Source organism: Eumetopias jubatus, unplaced genomic scaffold, assembly GCF_037043125.1.
Source record: "Eumetopias jubatus isolate StellerSeaLion01/CBP00866 unplaced genomic scaffold, mEumJub1_p1.0 scaffold_14, whole genome shotgun sequence".
NCBI lineage: Eukaryota > Metazoa > Chordata > Mammalia > Carnivora > Otariidae > Eumetopias > Eumetopias jubatus.
In genome coordinates, this window is record NW_028274820.1 from 108166680 (window position 1) to 108191664 (window position 24985).

At 49.4% G+C, this 24985-nt stretch overlaps 1 protein-coding gene across 2 annotated transcripts in view; it reads right to left on the reverse strand.

The window, feature by feature from the left end:
• The window catches only part of PTPRN2 (protein tyrosine phosphatase receptor type N2), an 812882-nt gene that overhangs the window by 565438 nt on the left and 222459 nt on the right, over positions 1-24985 (reverse strand). Inside the window, exons 1-2 of one of the 2 annotated variants that reach the window (XM_028092397.2) lie at positions 20022-20136; positions 19806-19919 (exon numbers count right to left, since the gene is read on the reverse strand). In XM_028092397.2, the coding sequence (XP_027948198.2) occupies positions 19806-19919; positions 20022-20058 (151 nt within the window). In that variant the 5' untranslated portion in view covers positions 20059-20136. Of the gene's footprint in view, positions 1-19805; positions 19920-20021; positions 20137-24985 lie in introns of those variants that run through there. The other variant, XM_088018277.1, reaches the window with a different exon arrangement.

The following is a 24985-nucleotide window of genomic DNA, read 5'->3' on the forward strand; positions in this document are numbered from 1 at the left end:
CCTGTGTCCACAGGCAGCACGGGACGCGCCCCTTGAGTGAAGTGTCAGCCTGGATCAGCTCTTTATTTTCGCTGTGCTGCCAAGATGGGGTTATTTTGCTCTCCCCCCAATACCCTACCCAGCAAATTTTACCGAACAAAGTGCCTGGAAAAAAGCACCAAACGGTACAACCAGAGGCACCCCTTGAATAAGGGCATCACCCAGAAAATGCACTAAATTAGGATTTAATTGCTAGAAATTACTTTCAATTACTAAAAATTACGACAAATTACTTGTTGAATAGACACATTCTTTCACCACCATTAATAATTTAAAATTGCTAATTGTGTGTAATTGTGAGTAATTTTTGTTCTTTGGTGAGAGGCAAGGTGCTGCTTTACAGGAGCTGCTTAGCCAGGGCTGCCCCCCTCCCCGCGCCTCAGCACTGCCATGTGCACAGCCTCCAGCTAGACCACCCAGGACAGAAGACAGCCTTTGGGCTCAGGCAGGGGCGGGGGCGGGGGGGGGGGGGCGGACAGCCTCATGCTGCCGAGAGACAGGACCTACCCTGCAGAATAGGGCACACGGGCACCAGTCCATCTGCTGTTCTGAGAAGAGCAAATCTGGGTTTTCAATTAAATCCAGAGTCCCCAGAAAATACCACCCTGCTTGTCGGCATCCCCCTCACCTTAAAATCCCAGAACCAGCCTTCTGTTCATGTTACCCTTGCACTTGGACCCGCCACCACCCTGAAGAAGTTGAAAGGGTGCCGACCAACCGTCCCCAAGTGCACCTCCGCTCTTCCCTCTCCATCTGTGGCTTTCTGCCTTCCCTAGGGTTCTTTTCCACCTTCAAAACCCTCCCACCCTTGAAGGCACACCTCCTTCCTGGATGCCTCCCTGACCGACATGCCCTAGGAGACCCTCCCCAAGGCCTGGTTCCCCTTCCATGCTGGTCCCCAGTGCACAGCAGCCTCAGGACCTTTCCTCCTATCTACCTGGCCCCTTTGGTCACAGGGCAGCTTCCAAAGTAAGCCCAGAGCTCCAGGGACTCGATGCATGGAGTGTTTGATCTGGGAGTCGAGATGCCCTTGGCCACGGAGTCTTTCTGTGAGACCAGAGTCAGCACGGAGCTGTGGCGGGGGCTCACATGCCTGCTGCCCAGCTTGACCCTTTGAGTCCCCCAAGTAAGGGTCAGAGCAAACCTCCATAGCAGCCCCAACCTCCTCGTGGAGATGTGCACACATATGCACAGGAAGGCATTCTCAGGTCCCGAAGCGAAACCTCCTGCAGGCATTGGGATAACAGGGAAGGTGCATCTTTACGCACAGTGATTTGATTTATGTTTGCTTTAAAGACAAGGTGTCAAGGAGGTGGGGCTATGGCTTTGAAAAAGCGCCCTCCAGGCCTGCCTCTGATACCCATTTGGCTCCTGGGACTTGAGCTGTGCAGGAATAGCCTGGAATGGTGAGAAGTCAGAGCCTTTGACCACTGGATGGGGCCACTGCGTAATGAACGTGTCCTGGGTCAGGGACGCAGTGGGCCTGGACGTGCGTCTGTCCTCCAGGAACAGCCTGAATCTGCAAGCCTTGCACCTCCCATCTGAGGGGATCGATCTGGTAGATGCTGCATGGGACACCAGCAAGAGGGGTGCGGGTGATGGTGTGACAGGGACGTGATCCGGGCTGTCCCAACTTTCACCTCGACAGAGCAGGCCCCTGGGCGGCTCAGAAACACCACCTTGTGACACCCTCGGGTGACCTCCCATGACGGAGATGGCCAGTGCTGAAGCCAGCATCACCCGGGCAAGCGGCACTGTCCCCACGCGTTACTCCTCCAACAGCCCCACCTTGTCCCAAATGTCCTGTCTCCAAAACTGAATTGGCAAAAAGAAAACACAAAACGTTCCCTCCTCCTTCCCCTTCCCAGTGTCCTGCCCTGGCTGGCACCCACGCATCCTCCCCTCGCGACCTGTCGGGGAGAGGAGTGCCCACAGCTTTAGCACACGTTCTGTCCAGGCCCTAACAGGGGGGCGCGCACAGCTGCGGCCACGCCTCAGCGCAGAGCCCGAGAGAAGCGCCGTCAACTCCCCCCACCCCCCGCCCTGCATCACCTGGTGCTCAGCACCGCGCAGGCCCTGGACGGTGTCCCGCCCACAGCATTTCTCACAGAGGGAGAACCACCTGTGTGAGAACAGGTTTGTTCTTACGCTTGCCCTAAATGTTCAGCAAAATGAAAGGAGCTTGCATCTTTGCCTGGGTGTTACCTGGAGAGCGATGTGTGTCAGATTCGGAGGCCTCACCCTGCACGATGTACTGAGGCAGCCGGAGGAGGCCCCGGGGAGGGGGGGGGACCGCCCACACCCGCTCCTGCAGCCTCCCCAGGTGATCATTCCAGGAAGACGTGGGGATATCCTTCCAGAACGCCACTTCTCACAAATAAAACAGTGGAAACTGAAGGCAGGAACCACTAGCCTCCTACAGGGTGACCTCCTATCTCAGTCCTTTAGTGTGGGTGTGAAGGTCAAATCACACCATCAAAAAATAATCAATGTGATCAATAACCAATACCGTGCCATTCACTTCCTGATTTGAACTGGCACATGAGCTTGACCTCACTGAGTGTACCTGGCTACACAAACCTCGGTGTGACCTGACCGTTCCACAGCGGCTCTTGAACTGCCCAAAATCCTAGAAAACAATTTGTTCTCAGACAGCTAAACTTGTATAAGGCTTTGTCCCATCCTTTCTCTACAGACTGCATAAATATACACTTGCCATTCCACACCTAGAACATCACAGACCCTAAATCTGCGCCCCCATGCATCTGTTCCTGACACAGGGACCCAGCCAGAAGCTGGAGCTCTCTGCATGCAGAAGCCCAAGCTCAGGGAGGCAGCACGCTCTTAAAAATTTGCCAAGTGACAGCTAAAGAACACCGCTGCTCAGAAGGAGGGGGAGGGATGCCGTCAGAGGCCCCATGTGGAACAGGGTCCCGCCGGCCCTGCTGCGTTCCAACAATCTGCTGAGCACGCGGCAGGAAGGAGAGGGCAAGAGAGAGCTGCAGGTGCCTCCCAGCTTCCGCCCTCCACCTGGAGATTCAAGATAATCTCGTAACCCTGAAGACTCCAGTCTTTACACACAAACCATCTTTATGTATTTAATTGGCCCTCTCTGGGGAATGTTTTTTGAAACTCGGTCTTTGAAGGCCTTTCATTATGGTATTGAGATAAAGGGAGAAAGAGCAGGGTTTTATAGAGAGAACAGAGCATGGAATGACGAAGGAGGAAGAGCCGTGAAGGGTGCCCACACTGAGGCTCAGATGTGAACTTTGGTTTTTTCCACCGCGCTAGATTCTCCGAGCCAGTTCATTAACTTCACAAGAGAAAAATCACACCACCTCTTTCTTTCTGAGGACTATATTATCAAATTTTAAATTTTCCCAAACGTTGAACAATGGAAGAAGTGTTTTTGCAGAGTTTAACTACCAAGTTCGAATTAGAAGAAGAAACGCCTACCGGGGGTGAGCGGGAAAGCAGACAGAGCGAGCCTGCTGTCGTGCAGCGGGCACCTGCCGGACCCCCGAGGGACTGCCTGGAACCAGACACAGCGGCGCTCACAGATGCTGACCGTTACTCTTCATCACACCTGGTAAACGGTTCTGTGGTTTGGAAGCACACAGGACGTTAGAGTGGTCCGTGTTCCCAAACACTGAGGTCCAGTAAGAATACTGGAGTGCACGCGTAAGGTTTTTTCACTGAGAACGGAGTCACCCAAAACCTGGAGGTCGGGCACAGCCGTGTGCACAGAAGTACAACGAGAGCAGCACAGTGACGCACCCCCATCCCCTACGATCTTCCCGACAACCATGAAAGTCTAATTTTCAACTCTCCTGCTCTGACAGAGTAAGGAACAGATCCAGGCTGGGGAGGGGGCCCAGGGAGGGGACACACGGAGCCCGGCTCCCCTGACACGGGAGCACTGGCCCTTCGTCCCTCCACGTGCTACCAAAGAACACAGGCACCAAGACGACCACGCGGCCTGGGCAGCATGTCCTTCAGGGGCTGTGCCCCCAACTCTCGGCTCCTGACAAAGACAGTTCTCCATAAAGGCTTTTGAGTCAATAACGTATAAAACCAGAGTAAATCCTAGTTTTCTTGAGACTTTAAAGGTCTCAGGTGGCCCCCATCTCTGCTAGTGGGAGAAATGGGCAGAGGCCATTTCTCCACACTAGGGCTCCCAGCTCAAAACCCAGCCACCATCACCCAGACTTTGTGGCCTTCTGGAAACTCCCCTCTTGTAAGAAACCCGTCTAGGGTGAGGGTTTCCTCTGTGGATAAGGTTAAGGGGATGCTGTGTTCTAAGAAGGGGTTCTGGCCTTTGATTAGGGAGGCCAGGCCATGAGTAAGGTCTGATAGAGCCTGTGACTACAGTCCCCGTCATTAATAACCCAAGCACCCTCAGGACTGGCTCCGTCTTTGTGGAGAGCAGTGAAACAGAAGAAAGTAGACATCCACCCAAGAAAGCTTTGGGATACATTTTCTGCTGTTTCTAAACAAATTCTCACCCAGCATCATAAGCTCATAATCCTAAAAACAAACCAAGTAACCAGTCTTTTTCTATTGTCTTGGGAAAAGTGACTTACTTACCAAAAGTAAGAGGAAAAAGGTATATTTGTATTTGAAATCTAGGGTGAAGCAGACATCTTTGAGGATACAACATGGGGCTTCAGAGTGAGCAAGAGAGTTATCACCGAGCTGTGGGGCAGAGAGCAGATTTCGGGGGGGAGGGTAGAGACCAAAAGCCTTGGGCAATGTATGATGACTTCCTAAAGCTCACCAGCCACATTTGTAAAGCTGAGATAATTATGCTTATTTTAGGAAATATTTTGCGTATTAAGTGAGATGACACGTGGCTAACTCAGCAACCGGACACAGCTTATTGGCCTCTTTCTCGTCTTCTGTAACCTCCTACAGCAGGGCCTTCACGTCTCAGACGGAAAATACACTGAAATACAGAAAACGGGGACGCGCACTCCTCCGGAGGGTATATTGAACTGTATATATGAAAGAAACCATATTGGCACATGTAATTTATGATTTCATCTTCATCAACAAGAAGACACCATGCAAGCATCTTAGTTGTGGATGCTGCCTAGCATCCGTAAACAGGAAAGCGAGTCCCCGTTTCAGGTGATTAACAGATCATCCCAAACTGGCCACCCAGACTCCGAGGCAAGAGGACAAAAATGGGTGAGTGGGCATCAGCTTCCAGCTCACCTCTGCCCCCAGCAAGCACTCCGGGACTCATCGGCAGTGCTGAGACACACATGGTGGCCCATCACCCCAGTCTCCCTGGCCACACAAAGCCCAGCTCATCACCGGACAATCTCCCTGATGCCCAGAAAAGCAGAGTCGGTGAGAAACTTGGACCAAAATGCACTCCAAGCACCCACCTAGGATGGTCTGCATCTTTGATTCCATGTCTCAGAGAAGCAAACACTAAAATGGCCTACTGTATACAATGGCATTTTCTGCAAAATGATTGTGTTCTGCTATTAAACATTTTTTAAAGAAATGAAAAGCAGGTCATATGTTAATCAACTACATGTTTAAAATATGCTTTAAAGAGATGATCCAAGATGTATTTTGAGGTCATTATATTTCCACTGGACATTCCCGGACTCTCCCCAGTACACGGACACACATGTACATGCATTTATTGGTGTTCATGGGCATGTCCAATATATGTTGTTCATGTGTGCGATCCACATTGAAGCTGAACCCACATGACTCAGTACTGGCTACTTTTTGTTGTTGTTGTTTAAGATTTTATTTATTTATTTTAGAGAGAGAGAGAAAGAAAGCACGAGGGGGGTGAGGGGCAGAGGAAGCAGAGTGAGAATCTCAAGCAGACTACCCAGTGCACCACAACAGGTCACGACCGGAGCCTGAATCAAGAGTCGGACACTCAACCCACTGACCCACCCAGGCGCCCCAGTACTGGCTGCATTTTAAAAGAGTAATAATAACATCAAATAGCCAGCCCACAATGTTTAGCACTTCTTACACATCTCCCTAACTCCGTAGGTAATGATCCCCACCATGCTGCTGAGAACCCCGGAGCTCGGCCGGCTGCACAGATCCCACCCAATGTCACACTGGCAGCAAATGCAGGGACTTGACTCAGGACCCACGGCCCTGATCACTACACCACAGAGCCTGGAAAGCATTACCAACTATCCGTGCATTTCCTCATGACCACATGGGAGAACTTGTAGCTCACAGCTGCATTTCTCAGGCTTGTAGACCTTTCTCTCCTTGCCCCTCATCTCAATCCCCCAAGGACTACTACCCCCTACACCCCCTCCACGTTCACTTAGTCCCTGTCTGCACACGTTGTCACCACGCAGCCTTCCGTGCCTGCATGCTGGCCTTACCCCTCACTAATAACCAAAGGGGTGACAACACCGTCCCAACCAGCACTAGCCATCTCAGTAAATGCTCGCCCTGTTTTCAGTTTTGTTCACTTCTGTTTTGGTTTTTAGCATTTGGACCTGGTCTTGTTTGCTCTCAGCTGAAAAGGTAGGCCATCCCGAGTGTCCCGGTGGGGCTCCCCAGCCTCCGCGCACAGCCCATCAGCACACCCCTGCCAGGGCTGTGTGGGGAGTCTCCTGCTGGGTCAACGTGCCCACAATGAAGGGACAGGAGGATGCGCCAGGGCTGCGGTGAAAAAGAGACGCCAGGGGCCAAGCATCACTTGTTAATGAAGGTGGCAAGGGCTGATTGCCACACACCCCCCGGAGACAAGGGGCAAGCCCCATCGGCTCCTAGCCCTCGCTACAGGCCCCACACGAAGCAGAGGTGAGTCTCACGCCCCTCCACCGTGCAGAGCCAGGTCTGACAGCCGGGCCCCCCGGCGAGCCCTGCACGCACTGGTAGGTGGGCCTGGCCCGTCCTTCCACCCTCCGAACCCCTCCCCAAGAGTGGGCGGCAGCTCTTCTCCTCGTGTGGCCTGTCATCGCTCCCCCACACACCACAATGGTCCCTGTGCGCAGCTACAGATGTGAAGAGGGCCTCCACGTCCCTGTCGGTGTGAGCAGAATGCGGACAACCACCTCCGCAACAGGGCACTCGCTCCACATCTTGCTTCTTGTCTGTGCACAGCACTGGTCCTCGGGCAGTGGAGACAGTGAAGAACACCCAGCTTCGAGCCGGGAGTTACAGCCAACGCTGGGCTGGACCCACCAGGGCCTCTGAAGGGCATGAGTACTCACCTTTGAGGCCGTGGGGTCAGCCTACGGGGCTGTCTGCTCCATAAGGCGAGTCACGCAGAAGCAATTCCTAGTGTTCAGGGAAACCGTGAGCACAAACGTGCATTCATGACAATCAGGGAAACACACTTTGGCCTTAAATGTTGTATCTAGTGAGCACTGGCCCTCTGCCCAGTGGAGCGCCGCACCATTCTGTTACTAATAAGAGAATGTCCAAGATAATCCATCGCTACGTCCGGTAACAGCGGGAACGTTCCTTAAATGGTGGCTGACTGGATGTGGGAATACCTGTGAAGTATCTGGGGAAAGGGGTGTCCGATTCCTAAAGAAGCTGAAGGATAAAATGTGGGACTTTTGGCCAGGAGAAGGGACTTGCTGAACCAGGAGCAAGAAGCATCTCCATTCCAAGGGGAGGTGGGGGTGTTCAGTGCCACGAGGCAAGAGAAAGGCCCGTCCCCATTCTGTTCCATTTGCCTGTACCAGCTTCCATTTATATGGCATTCTAGAATTCTCTAACTGCATCACCAGTGTCAGCCCACTGATCTGCACAACGACTTTCCTTGGCGGGCATCTAGCTCTGTTACTAGGTATTACTGATGACTGTCTTATGCTTGAGGATTTTAGGTAAAGTCGCAGTACAGAACTGCACTTACTCCATTGGTGTGTGTGCGTTTTTCTTTTGTTTTGTTTCTCTTTCGAAGGTCTAGGAGCCCCTCTGCCCTTAGTTTTGGTGAACAAACTAATTTTTTAGTTTTGGTTGGTTTCTAATGTTTTGCCAAAGGTGTTTCTCCACCTGCCTTTTGTCTTGAAACATGAGATTCACAGAGTGTTCTGTGGTGAGAACACCACCCAGAACAGCCGAGCGTGTCGGTACCTCGCTGCCTGGCACGCAGCTCCTGGTCCGCAACCTGCAGAGGATGGACGCGGCACTGAGAAACCCTCTGCTTGCACCAGTGTTCCTGCACGCTGTCATTCACCTCCTGACTTCAGATAAAAGTGACTTCATGTAGCTTTGACACTTACTCATAGACCAGCTAACACCCCCAGAACCCTACAAAATCACAAGGAAGTTTAACTCAAGAGAGAGATGAAAGAGGGAGAGAAAGCAGAGCAGGGTTAAAAACTATTTCCAAAATGAGAGGTCCAGAATCCATTTGTAATTATCTGCCCACCTGAGTCCAAAGGCTTTTATTTGATAAGACAGGTAATACACAAGCCTGTAGCATGAATTATTTCAAAGAATAGAAGATTGGCTCCATGACCTACATAGCTTTTAGTGAGGTTTAACACTAAATTACAGCCCATAAATTGGTGTTCCCCCCCTCACCTTCCTGCTTCTCTCAGAAATGCAGGGTGTTCTGTGCCTTCTGGGAAGCTCCCAGGTTTCCCAGGCCTCGGCTGCACTTCTGTGGGTACATCTAACTCTCCTGAGGAGGGAGGCTCTGTCGTGTCGGAAATGAAGTCTCCCTGAAACAGAGATGGTCCCCACTCCAGGGTGTTCTAAAGCAGATGCCAGTCTCCGGGGTGGTTTTTCCATTAATGCTCAACAGCACCCTCAATGAGCCTTTAGCTTTTCCAGTTTTAATAAGATAAGGTCTACCTAGCTTCATGCTTTAAAATTAAAAAGCAAAATATCTAGTTTGTATGAGAAAAAAATGCAAGCTTTTCCAGTGTCCAAAGTTAAGAAATCTACCTTTTAATTATAAGGACAATATATAGTTTGTCAGTTTTTCTTGATATCCAAGCATCTTCTAAAAGGCAAAAATTTGATTCTCAAATACATAGAAAGAATGACTGTGGTTTGCCCTCTAAGTGATAAGTAAGTCCTGGTTTTCATTTCTGCTCCCGTGTTTGTCGTAAGTCTTCCATGTAAATTGAAGGTTCACTCTGGTGTCAGCTAAGTGCATCCCAGCTCAGGAAGCAGAGCTCTGACTTCTGCCTCTATTCTGCTTTGAGAATCCAACATGTGATTGTCTGTCATCAGCTCCTGAAAGTGCACTGCAACATCAGAAATGCATCTGGGTGTCTGTACTTCTGAAACAAATAACGCAACATATTTTAAGAAAAAAGAAAAAGAAGAAGATAACAGGAGAGGAAGAATGAAGGGGAGTAAGTCAGAGGGGGAGACGAACCAGGAGAGATGATGGACTCTGAAAAACAAACTGAGGGTTCTAGAGGGGAGGGGGGTGGGGGGATGGGTCAGCCTGGTGATGGGTATTAAAGAGGGCACATTCTGCGTGGAGCACTGGGTGTTATGCACAAACAATGAATCATGGAACACTACACCAAAACAAATTACGTAATATATGGTGATTAACATAACAATAAAAAAATAAAAAAATAAAAAAAAAAGAAATGCATCTGGGTGAGCCGCTGGAGGGGGGTCACGCAACAGGACAGGGAAGCGGGCCGACAGCGAGAACCGGGGGAGGACCTGGTGAGTGGGAGACTCCCACAGAGGAGAGGCAGGGGGAGAAGCTCAGCACTGGAGGGACACAGAGCTTGGCTCCTTCCATGTCCCTTGTGTGAGTTGCTTGCCTTACTGAGAACTGGGACTCGTGTGTCCACTGAACCCTGCCTCACTTTGCGCTTCACCACACTTCCACCATGACAAGGGGGATGCTGATACCTGGTGCTAGTTATCAGATCATCATCTTGCTAGCTTTCTTCAGCACACGATCAGATACCATGGTTGACGTGACACATAGTTACATCCATGAAAGATGAATTTGTGTCAGTTAGTCTACACCTTCTTGGCCCATCCGCTCGTCCCCAGCTGTGTGTACCCTTTGGAGGCTGCTGATGGGGCGGGCAGTGCGTGGGTGTGTGGGATGTGGGCACAGAGGCTCCGAGCCCCAGGCCCCCTGGTGTTCCTGGGAGGACGGCAGCTTCCTGGACATAGCGCTGAGCACCAGGCATGGGCAGGTGGACTGCAGGAGGACCCACTGAGTGTGGCCAGAAGCAACGTTCTGGAAGTCCTTGAAAATCACAGAAAATATGGGATTTTTACCCCCAAAGACATATATTTCCTAGTTATTCTGCTCCTCAAGAGACAACAGTGAAAACGCAGTGCACAGAGTAAGACTGGTTCTCACAATGGAGTTCTTAGAGGAATAGGCACGAACTATGTAGTTTCTGGTATCACAGCTCTGAAGAGCTAAGGAAAAATAAAGCTTAAAAAATCGATCATATTTTCTCTTCTAACCATAGGACTATTTTCTCTTCATTTCAGACTGATCAACATTTAGAAGTAGCTGCTAACTCTTCGGCTTTCACATGTTTGTCCTGGTGTCAATAATCTGGAAACCAATTCTGAAATGTACCAGGGGAGCTCTTTGTTCAAAGGAAATCTGCCAAGAATGCTTCAGGAAGGTAGAGAGGCCACCTTTGCAATGTGAATGACATCACTAGTCCATTTGTTTGATACCATATTTCCTTTTAGCTCAGCAACCCTCAGCCCACACAATATTGCAAGCTCACCTTGACTATTCTTTTACTTCTTTACAGAGAAAATGTTTGTCTTGGGAGGGGTTTTCATTTACTTAAGACCCCTCATTTCTCCTTTGATGGCAAAACCCACCAGCAAGGAGCGGTGCTTTAGAGCCAAGGAGATGTTACAAACAAATACGGACTTGCAAAGAAAATGTGGTTCTGGAGGATTCTTACCAAATAAGAAATGGTGGTCAGTGTTCAGTCACATGAAGGGTTTTGCAGAGTTTGGGCTGCTATGTGCATACACCCCACATGCCAGTGTTGAAAGTGACACATGCTCTAGTACCATGTGTTTGCAGGACTGAGGAGGGCTGCACCCTTGTCTGTACAGGCGGTGGGTCCTCTGTCTGAGGGAGCGTCACAAGAGGAGCTTGGGAACAGAACAGATTCCCCACTATGAATATACACAATGCTTACTGCATTTACAAAACCAACTTTCTGAAAATGTAGGTATATGACTTTTTAAATGATTAGGCTTATCCAAGTGTTCTATACCACTCGGAGTCACTCTTACTGGTTTATAGTTCTTTTTAATTGCCTTTTCACATTCCTTAGAGCAAAGTGATTGATGGTATTCTCCCGTGGTGTTTCGATTCAGCTCACCCCTAGTGACACTTCCTTCCCCATTGTCGTACACCTATTCCTTTTTATTATTGGTACTGGTCAAGCAGGGGTCTCTCCGCTTTATAAGTCTTGTCGAAGACCCCAGCTTTTTGTTTGTTTTCTCAATGTTTTCATTATTTCTTTATCTCTTTCTTGTTTTCTGCTCTTTCCTTCATTAGTTCCTTCTTTGTACTGTCTTCTGCTTGCTCTGTCAGCCTCTTTATTATTTAATAGATCATAAAGTGTTTCATGCACACAAACAGGAATAAAATAACCTAATAAACAGCCTGTACTCACCACTGTTTTCTGTAAGATGTAAAAGGCCACATTAGAGACCCTCCCTGCCTGCATCTCTCTCTTTGCCTCACCCCAGAGGAGACCACTGTCCTCACGTTGTACTCAGCGCCCTGCATCCCCCGTTCCATGTGGACCACACATGTGAGTTCTCCTAAACAGCCGACAGTAACTGTTTTCCTCCATCACCTTCGCATAGTCTCAGGCTCTGCGCGTTCTATATGACCTCGCTTTATTTGCTCAACATGTTTGTGAGATGCAGACACGTTGATATGCGTGCCTCCAGTCTGTTGGCCTTGGTTACGTATAACGTTGAATCGCGTCCTGGCTGATGGATGTTTAGGTAGGTTATTTCCACTGGTTTGCGTTGCCACAGACGTAGCAATGACGGTTACAGACCGAGCACTGATGTCTGGAGCACATAACTGGAAGTGGAGAGCTGTGATGTAGGACATTCACTTAATTATTTCTGTTGCCAAAACAGCTTCCAAAATGGTTGCGTCAGCTGTGTCTAAGACTTTCCAATTTGCCCTAGATTCTGGCCAATACTTGGGATTGTCAGATTCTTTCATTTTTGCCATCTTATAGTTAATGAAATAACCTCTTATGATTTTAACTTCCATTTTTCTGACTTCTAGTGAGGCTGAGCGGACTTCATTTCTTACTGATTTATGAGTGCTCTTTATGTTCTGGGCCTTGTGGTCCAGGTGCCGCTCTGGGACCCTCTCATGGCCTCTCCATCCCCCTTTACTCATCACTCACTCTCAGTGGCCCCTCCACCAGGTTCCCACCACGTGTGAATGTCCAAATGAACATAATGAAAACCCTGCGAAGGACAAGCATCAGCTCTGTGACTGTACGTGCCCTCCACGTGCACCTCCCCCACCCCACAGCATGAATCTGCCCGGAACTCGGCGTGGAGGCCTCAGCTGGACCTCAGAAAGAAGGAATGACTCCAACTTCCCGGGGCAGAGGTTGGGTTCTCGAACAAGAGAAGACAGGTTAGTAAGTGGAGGTTGACAGCAAGCAGAGAGACTGATCAAGGAGGAAAATGAAGAAGAAAGCCAACGCTCAGCTTGACCTGCTGCACAAAGTGACTGGGTGCAGAATGCGCGTATAACGCAGAGCCAGTACCTAGCTCCTCTGCAGACAGCCGTCAAGTCCGGCAATCACTCTGCCGATCCTGGTGTTCCATACCATTAGATGATTTCTTTTCATTCTCTTTCAAGGAATTATAAAACTGTGTTAGTTTTTTTTTTCAATATTGCTTTTTTGCTTTTGGTTTTGACATATAGCTCAATACAACAGGAGATTCTTGCCAGGAAATAAATCCATAGTTGTTTTCATGACAGCGAATTATGTGCCAACGAGTGACATTTAAATGCTGAATTTTAATGACTTGTCAGAAGAAGTGAAATGTATTTTTAAAAAATTTAATACATGAGAGAACCATGAGAAGAGTTCTTCTTGTAGGACACAAGAATGGTAAACAGAAAGTGAACATATTTTTTTCCTTGATGTATATATTTACATTGAAAAAGAAAATTGTACAATTAAATCCCATTTTCCTTTCCTTCTTCATGAGGAAGGCTCCCCAACGGCAGTGCAGGCAGCCATCAATGAGACTGGCAACCACATCACCAAACAGCAATCTTCATGTATAATACATACAACCTACTCTACTTCAAATGTGCCTACATAGGCAGTATGATTTTAAGGGATTCTGAAAAATCTCCCTTCCCCAAAACCATCTCATATCAGGCTAACCGAGTTCAGGAAACCAGCAGGATTAGAGATTGCTTCCTTAGAGTAAGACATAAACTCCCCAACCCCTCCAGGGTGTTATGTTTGAGCCTTTCATGACCAGAGTGAAAAAACCTAAAACATCCAAAGAAAATTTGAGAACGAGAGTAGAGAGCACTTACTGAAAAAAAAGCAGAGAAAGAGTTCCAGATTACATGGTGCTGTTTGAAACAAGTGTTAGATGAGGGCTCACAGTGACGTGGGCACATGTATGTGTGAATGTATTTATACATGTGTGCACATGTATGTGACCGTGTGTGCCCATACTGGTGTGCATGTGTGTGGTAGCATGTGTACGTGTGTGCATCTATCTGTGTGGATGTGTGGGTGTGCGTGTGTGCGTGTGTGTGCCTTAGTACATGTATGCACATGTTTGTGCTCACATTGTGTACACGGATGTATGCATGTGTGAGTGCATATGTGTACATGTGTTGATAGGAGTGGAGGTGGTGACTGCCCACTGAGTGGCAGCCATACTGCATTTATACTAAGGCTTGTTGTAGGGCAAACATCAGGCAGGGCAGTCCAGAATCAACATTACCCGGCTTTAAATTCGTACTGGTTGGATTGACATGGCCCTTTCCCCGTACGTGGGCATGGGCCAGCTCATGAACCCTCAGATGCAGTTGTAGGAGCAGGGCTGAGACACAGCAAAGGGCCAAGAAGGACCAGCCCCTCTAGGGTCAGGGTTGTCTCCCATGCTTACTGAAGACACAGACTCCCAGGTCTTGCTCCATGGCCCTTGTCAGAACCACGGAATGGGCCCATGGATCTGCATTTTCCAAGTTCCAAGGATGAGTTTTCCCAGTCTGAGGAAACCCATAGCCCCAGGAAAGAGAGGTAACGGGTCAGGAGGCAGCCAGCAGCAGGAAAGCTGTCCTAGGGCAGAGCCGAGCTAGAAGGCTCAGCTGTCCATCCACAACAGTTGTGTTCTCTTCTCTGTGATACACCAGAGCTGACCCTCAGCCAAAGCCTGCAGCAGGCTGGGGACTCAACGAGGTGTAGCTCTGTGCATCATTTGGCTGGTGTGACTTCCTGGCTCCAAGAAGATGCCCCTTGTCTCCAAGAGCACGCACCAGAAACACAGGAGCAGTAAAAGCTAATCTCAAGGCTCACAAGCAGTCAGGAAGATCAGATGGTCTGCAGGGTGCGTGCCAAGGAGCAGGCATTGAGCAAGGTAGTAAAGAGAATGTGCCACCTCTGCCTCTCTCAGGGAGGCTGCCCTTGTCTGCTTCCAGAGTCAGGCCATGGCTGGGATGGGGCCAAGATGAAGCCAGGGGTGCCCGGTCACATGAAAGATCAGACCCAGACGGGGGCTCAGCATGGGGCAATATCAAAGTCAAAAATTATGATCATTTTGCCACCTGAAAGTGCTTTTCCTCTGTTTTTCTCTCCCTCCCAGGTCCCCTCAGAGAAAAGATAAGGACTCGGAATGAAGGGTGGGGAGGGGGCAGCAAGGGTCCTTCGGGAGTCAGTCTGTAGATCTAAGCAACAAGCACAGCCCAGAGTACCTTCCCCTGTCCTGTTCTGAAGCAGGGTTCCAACTCCTTATAAAGAGCAACTCAGACTTATGCCCATACTTCATATTCTCCAGCTGGATAATGATTTTCCCAAAGAACCATCATTAAACTGTGTAATAACTGCAGGCCTGACCCCAGAACCGGATCTTCACGTGGACCATGGGAAGTTTGGAGGCGAGTCTACCCCGAAGCCTTGTGGACCACGCATCTCCAATGTGTTGGCCGAGGGAGGCAAGAAGCAGAGAAGAGGTTCCAGCCATCAGCCACCTGGGAGGTGAGTAGCAGAGAACTGGCCAGCACGAGCCTTCAGGGGCCTGAAGGGATGTACAAAAATCACTTCCAGAAATCTTCAGAACAGTGTGGTTCCCAGAAAAGCACAGTGATTCTCCCCACGAAGTTTCTTTTCAAACTAGACTATAAAACCCCACTTCACACCTACACCTCCAGTCTAATTGGGGTGTGACTTCCAAGCCACTAACAAAAAGAAAGAAATGCAATTTGCCATCACAAGTACAAGCTAATTGAGGGGTACATCCATGAGCCTGTCCGTCACTTTGACATGCCCTCTGTGACTAAGCAGCAAACAGCCACCAGCAGCAGAAACGCCCACCATCTCTAAGACAGAATCCCACACCCACCAGACGTCTCCCAGCTTCTGTGGGAGGTGCCAGGTGGCTCCCAAGAAACCTGTGCAGCCTGCTTCAGGACCAGCCAGAGGGAATCAACTTAGAACTGGGGAAGGGGGTCAGTTCTAGAGCAAGACAGATGTCACAGGGCAAGACTGGGTGACCTAGCGTAGGGCTGAGTGATCTAGGGCAAGACTGAGTGACCTAGGGCAGGGCTGGGTGACCTAACGCAAGACTGGGTGACCTAGGGCAGGAGGGGGGTGACCTAGGCTAAGACTGGGTGACCTAAGGCAGGATTAGGTGATCTAGGGCAGGACTAAGTGTCATAGGGCAGGACTGGGTGACCTAGGGCAGGGCTAGGTGACCTAGGGCAAGACTGGGTGACTTAGGGCAGGGCTGCATGACCTAGGACGGGGCTGAGTGACCTAGGGCAGGACTGGGTGACCTAGGGCAGGGCTGGGTGACCTAGGGCAGGGCTCGGTGATCTAGGGCAGGACTGGGTGATCTAGATGGTCCACACTCACTGGATGAAGAAATTGAGTCTCAAAGAGGTTTAGTAACCCCTTACCCCTCCACATCCATGTCTGGAAGACAGTTTGGTGGTTTCTTATAAAACTAAACCTGCTCTTATCATATGAACCAGAAATGTACCCCTTGGTATTTAACCAAAAGAGCTGAAAACATGTCCACACAAAAAACTTCACAGAGATGTTTACAGCAGCTTTATTCACAACTGCCAAAACTTGGAAGCAGGCAAGATGCCCTCAAGTAGGTGAATGGATAAACAAATGGTCGTCCCTCCAGACAATGGAATGTTATTCAGTACTAAAAAGAAATGAGCTATGAATCCATGAAAATGGAGGTACATGGAGGAACCTTAAATGCATATTACTAAGTGAAAGAAGCCAATCTGAAGAGGCCTTATATACTATATGATTCTAACTCCATGCCCTTCTGGATAGAGCAGAACTATGGAGACAGTAAAAAGACCAGTGGCTGGAGGGTTGGGGTGTGGGAAGAACAGGGGAGCACAGAAGCCTTTAGGGCAGTGAAACTACTCTGTATGATCCTATCATGATGGACACAGGTCAGTGCACATTTGTGCAAACCCATGGAGTGTGCAAAACAAAAAGTTAACCTTAATGTAAACTAAAACAATGTCCAGATTTGGCAATTTCCATCTCACAGACCAGAGCCCCATGAATGAAGGTGGAGGGTGGGGGCAAGTCCCCTGAAGGCTACACAAGCCAAAAATTTGTACTGTTATTATTTCTCCTAGCCTTTCCCCAAAGGGACCTACGGCCTCTGCTAGGATGACTGTGCACCAGGGAAGAGGAAATAATGACATTTTTCAGTGGTTACCAAACATTGACTCTGGACTGACACTAACACCGGGAAACTCAAAACGTCACTATGGTCCACCAGTCAGAGAGGGGCTTATAGGAATTAGGTTATCAGATTCATCCTGGGGGTATTTCCCCAGTTCCGGAACCCGTAACTGGAACAGACACACTCAGCAGTCAGCAGAACCCCCACACTTGTTCCCTAACTTGCAGAGCCAGGGTTATTCTGGTGGGAAAGGCCCTAGGACTGCCCCTTCTTACAAAACCATATACCGTATACCAAAAGCAGTTCTGCATCCCTGGAGGGGGTGATCAGTGGGAGATTAGTGCCACCATCAAGGATGTGAAGGATGCAGGGGTGGTGACTGATACCACACCCCATTCAATGCATCTAGTTGGCCTGTGCACAGGACAGGCGGATGGTGGAGAAGGGCAGCGGGTTATCATGAACTGACCCGGGGGTGAGTTACCCAGCTGCTTGCTGCTACAGCAAATGTGGTCTCCCTGATAGAGCCAGTGAACACAGCATGGGACCCACGGTGCAGCTACTAGTCCAGTGAGTGCATTCCCTACGCCCGAAGTAAAGATCACCAGAAGCGTCTGCTCTCACTGGGCAAGGCCAGCAATGCATCTTCCCTTTGCTGTCATGGGTCTCTCAACCCTCCAGCCCCCTGTCAGTATCTGGTCCTCAGGGGCCTTAATTAGCTCTCCTTTGCACAGGACATCATGCACGGGACATCAGTACATTTACAACATTAGGCTGATTGGACCTAATGAGCAGGAAGTAGCAACTATCCACATCTCTGGGTAAGATATTTGCACACCAAAGGATGTCAGTGGCAGACACGGATGATGGGGTTGCAGCCTTCGAAAGGCCCCTATAGGGCACCTGGGTGGCTCAGTCGGTTGAGCGGCTCAGGTCATGATCCCAGGATCCTGGGATCGAGCCCTGCATCGGGCTCCCTGCTCAGCAGGAAGCCTGCTTCCCCCTCTCCCACTCCCCCTGCTTGTGTTCCCTCTCTCGCTGTCTCCCTCTGTCAAGTAAATAAATAAAATCTTTTAAAAAAAAAGAAAAGAAAGGCCCCTATAGGTGAACTACAGAGCAGACCCTCAGGATTTCGGAGCAAACCATGACGTCCTCTGCAGACAGCTACTCTCCTTTCAAGAAACTGCTTCCGGCCTGCTACTATACCTTGGTCAAGAACGAACGCTCGACCATGGTCCTCCAAGCTACCACCCGACGTGGCTATCATGAACTAAATGTTGTAGGGCCACAGGCGTTTTGCAGCTCGCGCACATCGTTGCCCCCCTGCCCACTCACTCTGACCTGCAGCAGCGGCCCTGCTCCCCCAAGGCCCCATTCAGCCTCCCCAGCCTCTGGGAACTGTGTCTTCAGCTCCCTGATGAGGGCCCGGCTTCTGCAGGACACCTCACCCCCAAGGTCAAGGCCCCCAGAACAGTCATGGACTGTCCCTGTCCTTGACCTCCAACCTCACACCCACCGTCCCTCCCCACTGTCTCCCTGCAGATTCAGGCCCCACGAACAGCAGCTTGGTGGGGACACTCCATCATCTGCCACAGCTGTACACAGCCAAACCCCTGTAACTGACCGTGTACGTGGTCTGCTTCCCTGACTGAACCCCAGGACAGCTGGTGCTCCAGGGGGAGAGGGTGCCACAGTCCAGTGACTTCGAGTGAATGAACAAACATAATTCTTTTTTTAAAAAGATTTTATTTGAGAGAGAATGAGCAAGAGAGAGAGCACGAGCAGGGGGAGGGGCAGAGGGAGAAGCCGACTCCCCGCTGAGCCTGACGCAGGGCTCGCTCTCAGGACCCCGGGATCATGACCTGAGTCGAAGGCAGAGGCTTAACCGACTGAGTCACCCAGGCGCCCCTGAATTAACACAATTCTTTCCTGCAGAACTTTCTGGTGTGTTAGCCAGCCAGTGTACATTATGAACATTCAAAAGGAGGAACAGAGCAAGTACAGTTTCCCAAACTTACTGGACCACAGACCTTCTTTTCTTTATGGAGCCACTGATAAGCCCTGTAGGATTTGACGAAGAAAGAATGTAGGGGCTCTCCTGGTCCCTCACTTCCGGGCCTGGGCCCCCAGCAGGGACATTCAGGTACTGACCGTGCAATTCCACTCCCAAGAACTTTACCCCCAACCCTCACCCAACACCATGGCGATGTTTGCAAGTCACCTCCTGTCCAGACTCTAAGGGTACAAGGAAATAGGGCTTCACCCCAGCAGGAAGAACAGGTCACAGTAATGCTAAGCATGCTGACGTAGCTTCCCCTCCATCGTAAAAATTATATACATGATATTAATTACATATATGACAATTATACATAATAATTTTCAAATTATTGTAATTTATAAAATTATCTTCTTAGCACCCCTGTGAAGTAAACAGGTAACAGCAATCTCCTGTGACAGAACTGCATAACAGAAACTTGCATAATGACAGTATGTAGAGGCAAACTGATATTCTGGAGGCCGGTCGGCCACTGGGTTGGATGTGGTCAGGTGGGCTTGAGCAGGCTGCCCAGAGGCCTCCTGGTGCCCGCCCGGCCACTCCGCAGGTCTTTTGGACTCTCTGAAGCAGGGACGAAACTGCTGTGGCTCCCGCACGCGCAGAGGCAAGCCAGGGCCACGTCCAACGCACGAAGGAAACGCCCACCGAACATTCCATGAACAAGCCTCCTTGCTCCCAGTCTGCTTCTCTCTATTGCAACACTGGCCGATTTCGCCCTTTTCTAATTCCTTGCCACCTAAGAGGCCCACGGTTTCCAAGGAGCACTGAGTACAATCACAGCCAACAGAAGTGTGCCAGTCTCAGGACACAGTTTTGGGCCAAGCCCACCTACCTGTACGGGAGAGCTTCTGCAAGGTGGCGGTCAGGTGCTGCAGAACCAGCGGTGACACTTCATAGCGGTCTATGTCTATCACTGGAACCTTCTGGCACCTTCCAAACACTCCATCTGTGGGGAAAGGGAGGCAGAGAAGAAAGAGAAAGTGACATTTCGTTTTCAGAGAGAAGAAAGGTATTAAACACATCCTTGCAATATATTCTAATTATGCACCATGCTGAGGCTTTGGAACATGGCTTGAGAAAGTCATCAAAACGCTATCAGAATTCAGAAGCACTTGGAAAGTAATGGTTTATTTAAATAAAAGAGCATCATGGAAAACACCATTGCAAAGGTACAGAGAAAAGGACGTGAATGCAGTCGTTTGCGTTTTCGATTCTATTTCACATCCGTTGCCCCCTCGCCTCCCCCACCTCTCACTTTTTATAATTTCCTGCCCGTGGCTTTCACCTTTCTGATGTGAAGCTTTGCTTCTGACAGTCCCGTGACCAAAAAAAAAATCAATAACATTCAGGGCCAGTTTTCCAGATGAGAAACAGAACACCCAAGAAATATAAATATTAATTTGCAGAAGCCATGAGGACTGTGGAAGCGTCTGCCACGCAGGTGCCGTGTTGGAGGGGGCTGGCAAACGGGGGGCAGACCCAGGAATGGCAACAAGGCCCATTTCAAGGGGAGCTTTCGGCAATGTGGCAAAGGAGAGGTGCTCCCGGAACAGGAGACATGAGCAGGGACCAATTTATCTAGCTCTGTTCCATTTGTCTAAAATGACAGACTCTGCTCATCATCTTTTCAAACCACACCTTCTAATTAATTTAGGCCCCAATTAGTCTTTATTCGGCAAATTGTTCACTTTGAAATAAGCTTCCTGTAGGGGGTTCAAACATCCAAATTACTGTCTTTCGTACACACAAAAGACTAATTCAAGGGCCAGTGTGTGATACACAGGGCGGCCATCTGCAGTTTCAGGCCCGGACGGAAAGGGGAAGCACTTCTTTATTGTTCACGATGGGCTCATTGCACGAAGTGTAGCTGAAGAAAGCCATTCAAATGCAACAAGTTTAATTAGCAGAAACACATTTGCCCAGTGCCAGGCTGACTCAGTAATTACTGGTCTGATATTACATATGTGCTTCAGACGGACGGTGCTGTGTGATTAGCAGAAAATCTTCTTAAGTATCGAAAGGATATCGTGAATTTCTACGAGACTCTGCAAAGCTCACAGGATCTGGGAAGACAACCCGCACAGCCGAAGTCAACCTTCTGCCGGCCATCGCCACCGCACTGGGCTCCGTGGCACTCTGTCTGAGCAACTCCCTTCAATTAACACAATGGCCACATTGGGCCAGAGTGATTCCCAACGACAGTTCTCTTGGAGGGAGGGCCTTGTCCCCCGTCACCACCCAGTGAGACAGGCAATTTGCTCCACACAAACACAGACAGTAAGTGTCCCTGTGCTTTTGATTTTATTTTGTGCAAAGAACACCATGCCTGTGGATGGTGTGTTTATTGGGGTGGGGGGGGGGAAGCAGCTAAGAGAAAAACAAAGGACTCTTTAGAATGCACCTAAAACTTTCAATTTCCTTTGCAAATGGAGTATCTTGAAAGTAAAATCATAATGCATGAGGACTAGAAGGAGCATGAAGATGGTCTGACCCCACATTTTACAGATGAGCATCGTGACCAAGGCCATAGGAGGAAGAGAAATCGGGTTCCTGACTCCCTCCTGGCTGGAGTCCTCATCAGTGAAAAGTAGCCAGACATTTCCTACTTATTTTGGAGCATCCCAAATGAATTAATTCCCTTCTGAAGTATAATGGCATCATTCTTTAAATTTGATTTATGCTGTACAATACAATGTCGTCAATATATTTTCAGAAAAATATTTATTGGATTTTCTTGAAATCTTTCTCTTAAACATGAATTTAAAACACATATATATAATGTAATACAGAGTATTTTTTGTGTTTTTAAAATTAGTTTTAGCCACTAATTTAGTTTTGATGATTTGAAAGTCGAAACTAAACTAACCATTGATTCTCTTTGCCCCTAGACTACAACCTTGCTGATGAGGTAGGACAGACCTTTCCCCAGTACATTTTTTTAAACTTTATTTTTTAAATAAACCTTTTTTATTATTTAATTTATTTATGTGAGAGAGAGTGTGTGTGTGAGTGCGGGAAAGGGCAGAGAGAGAGGGAGACTGAGACAGGGCTTGATTTCACAACCCTGAGATCGTGACCTGAGCCGAAATCAAGAGTCGGATGCTCAACTGACTGAGCCACCCAGGTGCCCCAAATAAAGTTTATTTTTATCATTTTTTAATTTTGATTCTATTTATTTGACACAGAGACACAGCGAGAGCAGGAACACAAGCAGGGGGAGTGGGAGAGGGAGAAGCAGACTCCCCACTGAGCAGGGAGCCCGATGTGGGGCTCGATCCCAGGACCCTGGGACCATGACCTGAGCCAAAGGCAGACGCTTAACGACTAAGCCACCCAGGCGCCCCTAAACTTCATTTTTTAAAGCAGTTTTAGATTCACAGCAAAACTGAAGGGAAGGTACAGAGATTTCCCGGATACCTCCTGCCCTCACATATGCATACACATTCCCATAATCAACAGCCCCTGCCAGAGTGGTAATTTGCCCAACTGACGAGCCTACGTTGATACATCATTATCACCCGAAGTCCATAGTTTGTATCAGGGCCATTCTTGGTGGGGACATTCTATGGCTTTGGACAAATGCACAATGGCATGTATTCACTATTTTGGCATCACACGGAGTACTTTCACTGCCCTGAAAATCCTCTGTGCTTCACCTGTTCATCGCTCTGCCCCTCCCAGCCCTGGCAACCACTGGCCATTTGACTGTCTCCACAGCTGTGTCTTTACAGCTCCAGAGTGTCACAGTTGACCCTTGAACAACATTGGTTTAAACTATGTAGGTCCACATTTAGACAGATAATTTTTTTTAGAAATACAGTACTTGTGTGTGCATGTGTATCTACGTGTGTATCTACAGTGCACGCGTGCATTGTTTTCATGAATGTGTGCTTCTGTGTCTGCGTGTCTGCATGTGTCTGCGTGTCTGTGTGTGTCTGCGTGTCTGCATGTCTGCATGTCTGGCTGTCTGTGTGTGTCTGTGTGTGCGCGTCTGCATGTGTCTGCGTGTGTCTGCGTGTCTGCGTGTGTCTGTGTGTCTGCGTGTGTTTGCGTGTGTCTGCGTGTCTGCGTGTCTGCGTGTGTCTGCGTGTCTGCATGTCTGCATGTCTGGCTGTCTGTGTGTGTCTGTGTGTGTCTGCGCGTCTGCATGTGTCTGCGTGTGTCTGCGTGTGTCTGCGTATCTGCGTGTGTCTGCGTATCTGCGTGTCTGCATGTGTCTGCGTGTCTGCGTGTGTCTGCGTGTCTGCATGTATACATGTGCCTCTACATGTGTCCTGCACGGTTATGCATTTGTTTTCGTGTGTTTTGTGCTCTGCACGTGACATGTATGTGTGTACATACACACACAGCCTCGACTGTTTGTTAAACTGCCAAACTCAGTGTGAGAACCCGAGGGTACTGCTATTCCAACATCATAAGTTCATCTAGGAAATAGATGTTGTTAATACCTCCTTAAAAGAAACCTGATTTCCATATTTATTACTCAATAAACAATTCGCTAGCTTTCTCTGTGTCCTCTGGAGGACTGTGTGCACACTCTCATCAACACACTTAGCATTATTTCCAGCCCCATATCTGCTGTGCATTTGCGAGTCCATCCCTGCCCAGTGTTCTGCCTTGCACCCCAACCTTGGCAAATGCACAGCTCTGCTCTAACGTCACCTGCTGGACAGATGGAATACTGTGGGACATGCTTCTGGGGCAGAAGTGGACATGCAAACTATTCACGCACGATTGTGACACAGAATACAGAGGAACATGCTACAGGGCAGCATGAAGAAGGGGCACTGACCTCATGCAACATACAAAGGCCCCAGGAAAGTGGCATCAGGTTGGGCTCCAGCATTTACAGAATGGGGTTGCCTACATGGGGCTGGCAAGGACATCTAGGTAGGGGGGGCAGGCTCTGTGGAGGGCAGGAAGCCCCCGATCCCTAGAGCTCTGGGACCTGGGGACTGAGCTCCAAGATGTGATGAAGCAAGTCGGACAAAGCCTGAGGGCGTGGGGGCCTTCCTCCCAGGAGCTGCTAGGACCTTACAGGCTGGTTTTCCATTCTGCCAGGAGCCACGGGGTGAAGGGAGCTGCCTGTCCACAGGAGGGTGGTTCAGCGAGGCTGGCCACCATGGAAACAAGAGAACTGGATAGATCCGCAGCCTTTTCAGAGGGGAACCCGTGGGATGCCAATGCTGCCCAGCTGCAGGGGAGCCCCTTCCATGTGTCTGTGGCACAGAAAGGTTCTAGGGTTCGAGCAAATATTCTGAGAGATGGCCCAGAGAACATGTGTTTTTCCAAAGCAGTAACAAAGCTGTCTTGCTGCCAGCTGGGAGAGGTGGGGAAACGGACGCCCCAGCGGCGCCCAGGGGTGAGACTGCACCCTTCCTTGGGGAGGTCACCTCCCAGAGGTGATTTTTTTTTTTTTGCTGGATTTCTGGAAGAATGTGAGAAAACAGTCTGTTTATATTGTCTGTAGGTGTGTTGTAACCAGTGTTCCCTGGAGCATTACTCCCACAGGCAAAAGTCATTTTCACTCATAAACATCATTGTCCCCTAAACACTGCTGGAGGCCAGCGGCGACGCCCTCCTCCTGGACCACTTCTCCCTTGCTCTGTGGGGCAGTGCGTGTCCCCAGGCTGCACAGCATACATGTGTGCACACACTCACATGCACACACCTCTCCACATCCCTCTGACACTGACTTCTCCTCGCACCTCAGGGCACCGCGGGCTCCTGGGCGGCAAGCATCCAAGCTCCGCCTCTTAGAGCTCCCGCATCTGACACCGTCCTCTGCACCCACAGTGGGTTCAATAAATATTTGTGACTGATTAACTGGTGTTTTTCCATTTGCCTGAAAAAAAGCTGAGATGCCCACAGAAATTTATAGCACCATTAGCTAGCATCCTAATTTGCTGGAATCTCACACTGATTTACAAGTCTACAACTTCCAGCAAATGACCTGGCTGAAGGACCGGGGATCGCCAAGAGCAAACCCGGGGGGCTCGTGCCGGAGCCTGC